The 13,360-nt window shown below is 40.5% G+C and overlaps 1 protein-coding gene across 2 annotated transcripts in view; it reads right to left on the bottom strand.

Moving 5' to 3' along the window:
- Positions 1-2,660: 2,660 nt before the first annotated feature.
- The window catches only part of col15a1b (collagen, type XV, alpha 1b), a 41,653-nt gene continuing 30,953 nt past the window's right edge, over positions 2,661-13,360 (bottom strand). The window contains exons 19-44 of one of the 2 annotated variants that reach the window (XM_080458102.1): positions 13,272-13,331; positions 13,151-13,186; positions 12,481-12,522; positions 12,238-12,300; positions 11,603-11,638; positions 11,306-11,389; positions 10,909-10,974; positions 10,469-10,504; positions 10,105-10,167; positions 9,911-10,000; positions 9,491-9,526; positions 9,328-9,381; positions 9,020-9,076; positions 8,434-8,493; positions 7,840-7,884; positions 6,479-6,560; positions 6,347-6,372; positions 5,899-5,997; positions 5,654-5,798; positions 5,513-5,577; positions 5,296-5,427; positions 5,067-5,165; positions 4,863-4,937; positions 4,565-4,762; positions 4,354-4,469; positions 2,661-3,417 (exon numbers count right to left, since the gene is read on the bottom strand). In XM_080458102.1, coding sequence (XP_080314228.1) covers positions 3,195-3,417; positions 4,354-4,469; positions 4,565-4,762; positions 4,863-4,937; positions 5,067-5,165; positions 5,296-5,427; positions 5,513-5,577; positions 5,654-5,798; positions 5,899-5,997; positions 6,347-6,372; positions 6,479-6,560; positions 7,840-7,884; positions 8,434-8,493; positions 9,020-9,076; positions 9,328-9,381; positions 9,491-9,526; positions 9,911-10,000; positions 10,105-10,167; positions 10,469-10,504; positions 10,909-10,974; positions 11,306-11,389; positions 11,603-11,638; positions 12,238-12,300; positions 12,481-12,522; positions 13,151-13,186; positions 13,272-13,331 — 2,088 coding nt within the window. In that variant the 3' untranslated portion in view covers positions 2,661-3,194. The remainder of the gene's footprint in view (positions 3,418-4,353; positions 4,470-4,564; positions 4,763-4,862; positions 4,938-5,066; positions 5,166-5,295; positions 5,428-5,512; positions 5,578-5,653; positions 5,799-5,898; positions 5,998-6,346; positions 6,373-6,478; positions 6,561-7,839; positions 7,885-8,433; positions 8,494-9,019; positions 9,077-9,327; positions 9,382-9,490; positions 9,527-9,910; positions 10,001-10,104; positions 10,168-10,468; positions 10,505-10,908; positions 10,975-11,305; positions 11,390-11,602; positions 11,639-12,237; positions 12,301-12,480; positions 12,523-13,150; positions 13,187-13,271; positions 13,332-13,360) is intronic. The other variant, XM_080458103.1, reaches the window with a different exon arrangement.

Below are 13,360 nucleotides of genomic sequence, written 5' to 3' on the forward strand. Positions count from 1 at the left end.
CAGGCTTTACATTGACATGTACAGAAAATATGAAGCGAGACTGACGTCCCTGTGAAGTGGGTGAACCAACAGTTTGTTTATTTCCATGTCCAGGCCCCCCCAATGAGGAGTTTTATTAATCAGCACACCGATTTCTAAATTAATTACTTGGTTTGACAGTTTTTCTTTCATGTTTCATTGGTTGAAATGACGAATCCATTTTTTATTTTGCAAATGTGGAAAATAACTGAGATAAAGTTGCATTTTATTATTTAAAAAAAAAAAAAAAAACGGGACAGATGCGGATTTTTCCAGAGATTTTATGAACTTTTGGGGCAAGATTTGTGAAAAAGAAATTCCGTGACACCGGTGTCACTACCTTACATGTAAAATGATCGTGTTTACACGGTGGAAATCAACACTCTGTGACCCTGTTTGGTTTGTGTAAAAGAAGACGGCAGTGGAACGTTCATGATTTCAATACAAATAATGAGCCTCTTAAGATGCTTTTTTTCCCCCACTCAGTCGGTGCTTCTTTAAAACACGTGTAATTCATGTTTCTCACACAAACAAGTCCTAGTTTTCATTCGTGTTTTCGTTATGTTTGAAAATGTGAATTTTATGGATTTTTTTGTTTTGTTTTGTTTTTATAGAAGCACTGTGTGGAAAAAAAATTTCCAATGATGATTATGATGAAAAAGCAACGAGCGAGGCGTGTTTACCGAGTACCGCTTTGACGAGAGGCCAGCCGGCGCTTGTTTGGCTTGTTTTCTGGTTTTGTTGTTATTTAAGGTGGACACCCTGGGACTGACGCCCACCAGACTCCGATGCAATAAAGAGGGAGGTTTTAAACTTTTGGGATATTCAAGCACACCTGTTGTATTCGTTGGGTTTTTGGGTTGCTGTTTTTTTTTGGGGGGGGACTGAAACTAAGCAGAACACTCTCATATGAGAAGATATTAATTCCTTTTTTTTTTGATTCAGGAATGTGCTGTACATATCCATTTAATAAAGGACATTTTTTTTTGGTTATACCACGGTTGTGTCTTTCCCTTGCAAATATAACAATTGATCAATCTTGATATAGACGCTTCATGTAAATGTACAGGTGAATTCAGGTTTATCAATAGTTTCAAAGATGGCTGATTAGATTAAAAGATCGATTTTTCTTAAAGGGAGGCAATAAAGGACACAGACCTTTATAAAACAAAAACAAAATGAAACATTTTATTCTGTAACTCAGTACAGACTTTTTTTTTTTTTCCTCATGAGCTCAAGTTTTTGTTTAAAAGAGAAACATAATGTGACGCCACGAAAACACTTAACGATTATCTTCACAGGCAAAAACACGTGAGCTGTGTGTCAATCAAAGCACGATCTAGTGTGAGTCATACCAAACCTACATCTACCAGGTATAAAAAAAAAAAAAAAGCAAATAACTACACAAACATACACACAAACACAAACATACAAATATACTGAGGATATTCTGACTTCATACATCAATGAATGTGAACTTCTACTCTTCCCCTCTACGTCCTGCTTCAGTATAAATTAATGGAAATCACACGATTTCGCCTCTACGAGAATATTAAAAAAGCAGACGTATTTTAATCATGAAACTAGGGCAGATTATTTCACTGTAAGTAGAAAACAGGACACATTTGACATCATTTCCTGACAAAGCTGACGTTTTTCATATTTTTGTTTGCTTTTTTCTGATACAGTGGGATAAGAGATTCAAGTTAACGTCCATTTATAGTCTAAATATCAGGGTAAACAGCATGAGTTGTTGCATTTATAACATTTTAAAATCAAAAATCCTTCAATAATTGGTGGTACATGTAAATAGTTTGAAAACATTAGCCTAGACACCTTTTATGTTATATTTTTGTTTCTTCAGTGGCCCCAAACAAAATAGTAATGGTGTGATGACTGGAAGTCATTTACATACAGTGTATTTACATGGAAAAATAATGACATGCATGTCATGGTTGTGAGATGTGATATAAATCACTGGAAAAGAAGCTTCATATTACACATGGTACCAAACATTTTCTTTTATGTCAACGAGCTTGATAAAGACGAGGACGAGTATTGTTGTAAATTAGCACTTCAATCTTAAAGAAAAAAGAATTGCTCCAGGTGATTGGACTTTGATTGGTGACAGAAAACAAATTAATCCATAAATGCACAAAACTTCCCCAAACAAAAGTGGATTTCTTTTCTAGTAACCACTGTGCTGAGAAGCTTTCGGCCACTAATCCAACTTTTAAAATGATTAAGATATAAATACATATCTGTATTTCATATACTGACTAAGGGCTCAATACCACAGATAAGGTTTGGACTACATTGCTTATGTTCGTGCGTTCACGTCATTTCTTGGCATCAGCACAAATACTGGATTTTGTCATCAGTTTATCTTTTTGGATCTATGATTTTTATTTTTTTTTTAAATGTCACAATTTCACTAAAACTGAAATAAAAATTAAAACTCCATACAAGTATTGTTAAGAAAAAGACAAACAAGAGAAACTCTTAATGCAGGGATTCGGTATATTTTACCCAACAAGGTGCATTCACCTAATTTTTTTCTATGAATTTGAATGCATATTTGACATCACTCATAAGTTTTTGTGCATTTACTTGAGAAATTATTATTTATTTTTTTTTTTTTTAGTACCCTTCCACACGTGAAGAAGAGCTGTGTTAATGCAAGTAATTAAAACTGGTTACTTCTGAATTCCCAGACTTCAATGAACCAACAGGTAAATTCCAAAAAACCTTTCTCCTGCATCGTCGTCTGATACTTTCTTTTTCTTTTTCTATTTCGTTTTTTTTTTTTTTTTTTCCCCTGCAACATGTACAACCCCCTGAAAGTGTAAAAACAACAAAAAACACTACAAAATCTACAACTGTGACTAAAGTATAAAGCGCACAGTGCAGAAACACAAACTATGGTTCAATCGATGCCACAGTTGTCTCGACGGCACGCTGCGCTCGTACGGTTTGTTTTTTTTTCCATTTTTTTTTTTTTTTTTTGTATGTTATTGTGTGTAATTTGCTTGTTTGCATGTGTGAACAGAACCCCCACCCGCCCCCACCCCACCCATCCCCTCAGTGTGTATGTGCCCGCATGTGTTCTTCATTCATGTGTCACGCTCCTTGCTCGCTGCACGCTCCGCTGCGCGTGCGTCCTCGCGCCGTCCCCTTCAGTTCCTCCGCTGATGGATGCTCCCCACGTACGTGTTCTCTATGCACAGCACAATGTAGTGGTTGGAGCAGGAGCGGGCGTGCTGTCCCAGCAGGCGGCCCGTCTGCAGCAGGGCGGCCTGGCCCGTCACCGCCATGTCGGCCGTCCGCCACGCCTCGCAGTAGTTGGTGGTCAGACGGATGCCCACAGTGCTGGAGCCGTGCCACACCAGCTTCTCGGGCCTGTGAGGGGAAGGAGAGCAAAGCTTAGTGAGCGATGCGCGACACAACGTCCCGACACCCTGCATCACAACACATGAGTAACTTTCTATTCAGTTTGGGACAGAGGCTGCCAAGTAATGGCACCTTGTCTGGCCTCCTTTAATCTTGACGACTATCTTCATTTTTAACTCCAAGATTACAATCTTATATTTTTAAACGAGAGCATATTAGATCTGCAGCAGGTTTAGAGTCCACGTCCATAAGACTCGTGTTAGTTTCAACTTCAAGTCAAAAGTGTTGCATGACGATAGATGGAGTGAATATGACCTTGTGGAAATGTGCTCATCGGGCTCTTTCTGTCTCTTTCTGAACATTAAAGGTGATTTTGCCTTAAAAAATCACAGTAAATCAGCAGTTTTTGAAATATTCAGACCAGCCTGTCTGGTTTGGAGTCTCTGTATTCACCTGAACAACGGTCTGCTATAAACCTGGATGGATGCAGGTCAACATTGAGCATTTGTCTCCACATCTCTACGTGTTTTTCTTCAACGTGTGTGAAGCTATGAAGTTTTCAGTTTTCAAACAAGACGTCCCCCTGGCGGTTCCAACCTTTAAGATTGACTCCAGTGATCAGTGCCTATCAATGATTTTCCTGAAAATATAGTATGTCTGAGAAAAATAAAGGCAAAAATAACCTGTCATTTTAAATGCGACCTACACTTTGACCAGAGGCTGAACTAAACCAATGGTATTGAGCTCCGGCTGACCCCAGAGGGGGCTGCTGGAGGTTAGTGGTACCCTGCCTTTTGCCTGTAGGGATCTTGGACAGGCTCCCTGGGGCTAGAAGTTCAGTGGATGGACCTTCAAGGCACTTGGTTTGGATAAAAGTGCATTTCAAAGTCTTGTTCACTTAGTAGTAATAACTCCGATTCCTTTTCTTTGCTCGCAGCCACTCACCACGCTGAGTCAGTCATCACGTTGCGTCCGTCAAAGGAGTAGATGGGTGTGGACGGGTCAAATGTGCCTCCATTCCCAGAAAAGATGGACATCCAACTATTGAACAACACTTCCCCCTGGGAGGACAGCAGCACATGTAACATCCGTCAAGACTGAGCTGCACAATTTCATTAAGCATCTCTCCATGTCGAAAACGTGATCAGGCGCTCACCCTCAGATTAACCACGGGCATGTCATTGCGGTCCGCCTTCCTCACGATGGTTGCCAGATCCTGGAGGTGTGAGGACAGGAAGGCCCTGAAGGTGGCAGTCAGCCCCATGGAGCGCGCCTGCTGGTAGCACTGGAAGTCTGCTCCTCGGATTCCTCGCATGTCCCCCCTTAAGGGGACATTCAGTGCCACCAGATGGAGCTGAAAGAAAAGAAAGAAGAGAGACAAAACACAAAACATGAGGTTGTTTCTCACAGCTCTGTCATGAAGTCAGGTCAGTATGAATATGTGTCGTACTCACTCCGGGTACGGGGTTGATGTTCTGTGGCAAAACGTTGTAGCTGGGCTGGTATCCTCTACTCCCGTCCTGCAGCTCCTAATCAACCAAAACACAGTCTCAGTGTGGCTCCTTCATGTTTTACATGAGATCTCAATGAAACACAGAAGACGCGAGTCACTCACTGAGGTTGGCTTTGTCAGTTACCGAGCAAGTGCGTGTATTCACCTGACTGTGGCTCCTGTGTGGTCGACTCCAGTCTCCAGGTCTGCTGAGGGCCTGTGAGGCTTCTGACGAGGAAGGTCCAGACTGAATCAGCTCTCCAAGCTGAAAGAAAAAACAATTCCCTATTGAAACTTTTCTAAATGTTTTTACAGTTGAAGTTTTTTTAAAGAAACTTTCAATATATTCAACAATTTCTGCCCATAATTGTACAATTTCCTTCACGGTGTCACACCTGGATCTTTCTCCAGCCGTTGCGCGCTCTGATGTACAGCTCGCCCCCCCTCTCAGACACATACGCCAAACTTCCCTCGGCGACCCGCTGAGACTCTCTGGTCAGAGCGTGTATCGTCCTATAGGCGATCACCTGGACACACGTCATCACAGCATTCATTATCAATTCCCCATGATTGCTTTTGGGTTGTTTTTTTTTCTGAAAGTGAGTTTCTCACCGGGCTGGCGTATCCTTGAGACCCCGGTGGACCGGGAGGACCGGGAGGGCCGGGGATACTGACCGCTGATGAGAACACACACATGCTCAAAGTTACACCCGATTGGTTCAACAGAAGATTAAAGTTAATGCGCAGACATACTTGATCCAAACGGAGGAGGGGGTCCTGGGGGCCCAGCAGGACCAGGCGGACCTCTGGGACCAGGGCGGCCAAATCCAGGGGCACCGGGCTGACCTGGAGAACCAGCCGAACCCTGAGGACCGATGACGGCGTCACCTTTTGGACCCTAAATGTGTGAAAACATTTAATTAAATCCAGGTTCCAGAGGAATTAGATACTTTTGCACCAGGATGGGATCAGAATTTGTAAAGTGCCATTGAACTCACCACTAATCCGGACCTCCCAGGCTGTCCTTGAGGCCCCGGCAGACCCGGTTCACCCTTATCGCCCTTCGAACCTTGATATCCCTGATCACCTCTCGCACCCTGAACGATCAGTACAGAATTGAGACGATCGATCATGAACCATTTGATCAGTTTCTAAGGTTTTTGTTGTCACTGTGTTGGAGTGGCTCAACGAGAATCAGAGTTCATAGATGGAATATAATCAAAGTATAAAACAGACCTGAGTCCATTTAGGTAACTTTTTAAATTATTTGTTTGCCTTTCATCTATGGGATTATTTTAAGTTTGTGTTTATGTGGAAATGCTGCATGCTGTAGGGGAGGAGCTGAGGGGAGCGTTCACATTTTGTGATAATCCTCTTTGGGTTTACCACTAACAGTGCTTTTAGAGTCGTTAATCATCAAGTGCTGAGTAATAAAACAGTACTTACCATCACTCCACCTGTAAATCTGGTAGCTGAGATAAGAAAATAGACAATGTGAGTTATAGTCTTTATTTTAGATTATTTAGAACATCTAAGGAGACAACTATCCAGCATGTTGTTGTATTTTGTTGGTCTTACCAGACGTCCCCGGCTCTCCTGGTAATCCCTCATCGCCTTTTTCTCCTTTCGGTCCAAATGAATCTCCCCTCGTTAATGCCTCCTACAGTAACACACACACACACACACACACACGCACACACACACACACACACACACACACACACACACACACACACACACACACACACACACACACACACACACACACACACACACACACACACACACACACACACACACACACACACATTGCTGAGCACATAGGCTTTTTTTTTCTTCATTTACGATATTGAAAAGTCACATTGAAGACTGTGTTAAACATGAAATTGGTAAAATTGGAGAATTATTAAAAAGACAGGGGCATTGGGGATAGAAACATTGTTGTCAGTATTAAAAAAAAAAAAGAAAGTTAAATACATAAAATACATGCGTCACACCTGAACATACAGCTTTTATTATTGTGGGTGAAACACAGAGAGCAAGGTTAAGGGAGGACTATATCACAAAAATGGATAAAAAAAAAAACAAGATGCAGGAATTCAACTGGTTTCGGTTTTATTTTGAAAGGCATATTATAATTTGAATTCAATGAATGGAACATCTCTCATTTTGACAAGTAACGTCGTACGGGATCAGCTAAATGACATCCCGGTCTATTACTGCCCAATATGAACCTTCTATAAACTCTTTTCAAAGCATTTCACTCAATTATTGGAAATTAAAAAAGCAGTTATCTATAATAATACCAATACCATGTCACCATAGGAGAAACCTTTCACAGATAGTAAAGCAGCACCCGAACACCATGCACTATGAAAGACACCAAGGATTAAAATACAGGAACATCACTCATGTATCACCCAGATCAGAGATCAGGCTAATCTCATGTTTAATTCATTTAAAAAAGCGAAGATTTCAAATGAACACATGCTATAATCTATATTTAAAAAAACAAACAAACAGCGGGATGATTTTTCTATTTGAAGCAGCGTCACTTGAATAGTGATTTTGTCTGAATCTGTATGCAGCAGTAAATATAGAAGTAAATGGATTTTGATGCACTGAAGTTTGTGATTGATAAATTAAGGTGGAAATTTAAAGATGGAAATTGGTACAAAATTGCTTATTATCCAGTTGCTGGTGATCTGGATACACTTTGTGTTCAAGACAAATATGACATTTTTTTTTTTAAAGATCATTAGGAGGGCAAAGAGGGAGGAAATTAGGGGAAGTAAACAGGGGGAGGGGGGGGTCCAGGGTATTGTTTGTAGCCCACACCACATAGCCGTCATGCTGGGAAACCCACACACCAACAAAACCATCAGATGGTCCGATTTTCAGCTGAAACGGACCAATCGGATGGTCCGACTCAGACTTACTCGTCCCCTTTTGCAGTGCGGTCTGGGGCGCACCGGAAACACGGTCTTTAAGATTCAAAGGAGAGCAGCGTGATCAGACTAAATCATCACTCGTCATGGTGGAAATTTGCAAATAAGCACATTTCAATGATGTTTCTGAGGGACATTCATGAGAAATGTTGGACAGTAGGTTGCTGAGAAGTTATAAAATGCTGCTAATGGAGTTCAACAGACTGAAATGACCACTAACAGCAGTTTTGCCTCCGAGGGTACTTTTACTGTTGATCGTCAATATAATGAGACTGTTTCAATTGAATGCATTTGTCAGTTTGAGTCAGCAATTATTACGGACCTTTTTTTAGATATTAAAATATGTTGGGCAATTTAAAACAGAACATAATAAATGCAACTTTTACAGTAATAAAGGAGCAGCGGGAGAAATGTGTCGATTGTGATTAAATACTATAACCCAACAGTAAAGTACGTTAAAACTAGGGTAAAGTCAGTTTATCTTTCCTCAGCGTTTCTCTGCACTGATGTCCATTGAATTTTGCTTTACCTTTCCAAACAAAGCACAAGTCACTGGGTAGTTACACATGTCAGATTCAAACTTACGCCATTTAGTCCAAGAACCCTTCCAGGAATTCCAGGTGGGCCAGGAGGGCCTGGAGGTCCCTGGGGCAGCGGGGGAAAAGAGAGGGAAGTAGGTATTATGTACATAAAATGCTGAATCAGTGTATTGTAATATATGCCATTTGCCAAAGAGAAAAATACACGTAGATACATTCTCTTTAAATAAATTTATGGCTTGCTCTCCGTAGACTTGAGGGGAATCTGGTGGGTGTTTTCTCTTTTTCCATAACGTTGAACAGTGTTTTTTCTTAAAGGGGTCATATTATACAGCTTTTCAACAAGGTCACATGGGTCTCGTTGGCCCAAAAACCTTGTATTCAAAGTTTAATGCCCCAAATCCAGTTTTTCAGCCACGTGTGGGCGGACTGTCTCTTGGGAAGAGGAGGAAGCACTTCCCCTTGTGGTGCCATGTGCCAGAGCACATATATTTAACAAGCGTGTAACATGGTGTTTTCTTACTAAGATAAAACAATCATAGGACATTAGAGTAACAATTCCAAACAGCTTGGATTAAATTTAATCTAATGATAATTATGTGAATCAGTTTTTTTTGCTTATTTTGTCTTACCGTTAGGCCAGTCGAATCTCCTTTGTCACCTTTTCTTCCAGCCATCCCAGGCCGTCCCTGCACAAAGGTAGGACATTTGTAGACAGTCAAATCTTTATAATGCAGGGTTTATAGCTTTAACATATGCTTTTAAATGAAAGCGTGACTAAATCAGAATATATAGGTATTTTTTTTATTGTCCACAGAGTGAAAATATAATTTTTTCCTCCCTGATAAACCACTGTGTGCTCAGTATTTGAAAGGCAGTATACACTTACTGAAAATACATGCAGAGCAAGCCAATGATATGATCAATTGAAAGTACGCACCGGGCGTCCAGGAAAGCCATATTCTCCTTTTTGTCCCGTTGGTCCGATTGGGCCCTTAAATAAAAGCGCATACATTCATGTCTCAATAACACTCCGTCAAATGAAGTGTAGTTTGCAATAAAAGTTAGTGTGGTGAAGTACTGCAGTATTGCAGTTAACTCACATTAAGTCCAGTAGGTCCTGGTAAACCACGGTCACCCTGTGAACATTCAGAGTGAAGTTGTCGTTATGGAACTCGCCGTAACGACCATACTCTCATACATTGTACAAGATCTCACTGGTTAAAGTTTAAAATAAAAGACAAGCTTTTTTCATTTTAATGAAATCTTGAAAGCAGAATATGATGGATGGCGGTGTCGTGGCTGGCGCTCTGGCCTAACAGTGAATATAGCCTCGACCTTTCGATGGGCTCAAGCTCCACTGTCTTTAAATAGCATTAAGGATTGATGGATTACTATTGGACCAGAATAATTTGGGCACACTTCAGACATATTATAGCACGTGACACAAGGACAAAAGCATACATGGTCAGAAGCATCAGTTAGTGTGTAAGGACAGTCAAGCAAAAGAAGTTGTCCTATACCTTTATGCCTTTGGTCCCCATAGGACCTCTCGGAGCAGACAAGAGCGATCCATCCGCAGCAATAGTCACTCCTGGTTCTCCTTTTTCCCCCTGAAAGAGTAACCAGAGTGGAGCTTAAACAATTCAATGCGAACATCTGGTGACGAATATGCTTTTTCTTCAGCGTTGTCATCACAGCCAGGTTCAAGGCCCACCTTTAACCCTGCAGGCCCGTGAACACCCGGAGGTCCTATGTCTCCCTTTGGTCCCCTGGGGCCCTGCAGACAAACCCACAGTCAATTCAAAGTAGAAGCTCTTTAGAGCAATATGAATATCAAACTGTTGTTTTCATGTGTCTAACAATCTGTAAATTGAAAGGAAGTATCACCAGTTGAAATACTTGAGATACCTACCCAGTTTAGTCCAAAGAAGCAAAACAAACAAGCAAAGACATTAAAAAAAAATGCTTCTAATATAAAAAAAAAAAGGGGGTTAGAAAATAGTTATTTTAAAAACTTGTGTATTTGAATTCAGACAAATATATTCAGCATAAGGGGATATATTACAAAATGGTCTTACGGGAAATCCAGCTCTGCCAGGCAAGCCTTCAGGGCCCTGCAACATGCAGGCATACATGCATACATGCATTCATACATACATATAAACACGCATCCAGGGACATCAGCACATATCAAAGCACAGGCATCAGGGTTAGGATATAGATATATTCTCTAACTATGAATGAGATGCACACAAACACAGCAGCAAGTACAGCTTTAAAAATTAAAACATGAAAAGATCACGTGGAGAGTGAGAGAATGACCTTCCTCACAACAAATTATAATGTAGACTCTGCATTTGGTGTGTTTAAAGATTACAAGTGTTGGCTGCTCTAGTCAATTCATAATCATCTCTATTATCTCTATTATCACATGGGCAGCAAGTGTTCAAGTCATATGTTAAATAAATGAAGAGGGGGTTGAAAACAAATGAGCATTAATAGCTGAAACGTTACGCACCATTGGGCCTGGTGGTCCTCTGATCTCCGTGAAGTTCAATATACCGTCTGTAACATTGAGAAGCAGCTGTGGGAAGAAAACACAAGAAATAAGCAGGAGAAATATAGAAATATATCATCAATAAAATCTAACAAAAGTGATTGAAATGTAATAAACTTGGAAAACCATAAGTTAATTCAATACAAACCAACACAACACATCCACAACGACACATTCATTTAGTTATCATTATCATTTTGTCTGTCCATCATCAGTAAAGGACAAAGCCAAAATTTGACATTTCACTAGTTTGTGATCATTATGAACTGGCTCTGTATGAAGCGTGTTGAAGTAGATTCAAAATATAATTCTCTAAACGTAATTGTGCATTCTTGGGTGTGTTTGTGTGCATATGTACCTCTTGCAGATTGACTGGAGGTCCAGGACGACCAGGAGGTCCAGGCGGTCCGGGGATGCTGAGTCCATCAAAGCCTTGATCCCCCTGCAGAACACAATAATGACTCTCATATCAAAAAGCTACATTTTATTTTGAAGATTCAGAACACAGCAGCATGGAGGGATATGAAATGTGTATTTATACCAGGGATTCAGCATCATGCATCAAACAGAGTTTAGAGGGTGAAATAAACTACGGGCACTGCTCTCCGTAGACGCAAACCAATACCAGGAAGAATTGTTGATTTGGAAATCATACCTTGAGTCCTGGGCTCCCCTTGTCTCCTTTGGACCCCTGGTGATAGAAACAATATCTAAAGTCACGTCATGTTGAGGATCATGTGCAGATTTATTTTGAAGTGTTCTTACTCAGGCTTGGACAGTAACAGTGAAATGATTGCAGTTCAGTGAACGCAACCCAGATGTTAACAACATATCTTGATATACTTAACAAGATAATTGGGCTCTTAGTTATCACTCTGCTCTATAGTTTCCATACTTGAAATCAGGTAGTTTTACTAGAAGCAATCCTAAAGTGCTGACTTGTTAGAAAACAATTCACTTCCAGTACCTCCAGAAAGTCAGGAGCTGTCATATAAAGGCAACTCCAAAAGTATGAAATGTGCTGTTTTCATTCTCGCTTTTGGTTTCCACTCATTCTGGAGGATAATGAAGTGAAGGTCGACAAAAATAAACCAATTTGTACTCGTTTGTGAGCTCAGCAGTTAAAACAAGAAACTTAACTTCTTACTAAGACGTGCAAAATGTTTGTTTCAGTCTGGAAAGGGCAAAATAAGTTGGGAGTTGAAGACATTTCATAAATCTTCCCACAGCATCACTTGAGCCTAAATGTTTGGTCAGCCAAGTCTTGAGTCATTGATCAAAACCCCTCACCCTGGCGCCCGGAAGTCCAGCAGGACCCTGAAGCCCCTGTGGTCCCGGGTCTCCTGGTTCACCCTGCAGGCACATTAGGCATTAGGAGGTTTCACACACTGGAATATCACGTGTTATTTTATAATCTCTCAATGTATCATCTGTTAGCAATCAAATACACACAGTAGGAATCTAGAATCCATGCAGTAGATTAGAACTTTACTGTGTGACAGATAAAACAGAGAGGTTCCAAATCTTGCTTACTTTGATAGAAAGGCCTGGAGCTCCGGAGGCTCCATCCTCACCCTGAAAAAGACACAACGGAGCAGCTTTAATAACCAAACAAGAAGTAAAAGGTTCTAAGCGTGGATAAAACAGTCAAAACAAACCATTCATCATTACAATACCACAACCAAGTCTGTTAGCTGAGATTATTTTAATAGTTTAAACTCAATGTAAAACGCTCTTGTGAGCAATTTGTACATGATCAAATATGTGGAAAAGCATTACGCTGATCAAGATTACACATATCCCACCATTTATAGTCACGAGATTCGGTAAATTTCTCATTGGAGATCTGTAAATGCACTGCTGTCCTACCGTGGTTCATGATGCACAATGTTTTGCTCGGAGAAGGTTCTTCATTGCTTATTTTATTCTCTACATAAATGTATCAATCAATCACGTGAACTGACTGAAAGGAAATGATACTTTGACATAGTAAGTTTGAAATACATACCACCATTCGCACCTATTTCAATCCTTTTGCGTTAAAATTTAATCATGGTGTCATATGATTTTCATAAATTTCTTTTGTACAATATATAATTTGAAAGAAACAAACGTGACCAAATATAGTTTCCTCTCCAGTGAGCTGACATAATAGCAGCTACATACTGTAAACATCATATTCTCGGGATTGTGTGTCGATTACCTTTGGTCCCTGTTGACCAGGAAGGCCAGGAGGACCCTGGAGAGCACAAAAAGCAAAACATAAACTATATGAGAAACAACACAAAAAGTGTGAACTCGTTCTTGCTCACTCTTAAACTCACTTGTGGTCCTCTGACCCCAGCACCGATGAGCATGTCACTCTTCCCAGATCCTTCCATATCCTGAAAACAAAGAATGCAGTTTGACGTTG

Source organism: Lipophrys pholis, assembly GCF_963383615.2.
Source record: "Lipophrys pholis genome assembly, chromosome: 1".
In the NCBI taxonomy this organism is placed as follows: domain Eukaryota; kingdom Metazoa; phylum Chordata; class Actinopteri; order Blenniiformes; family Blenniidae; genus Lipophrys; species Lipophrys pholis.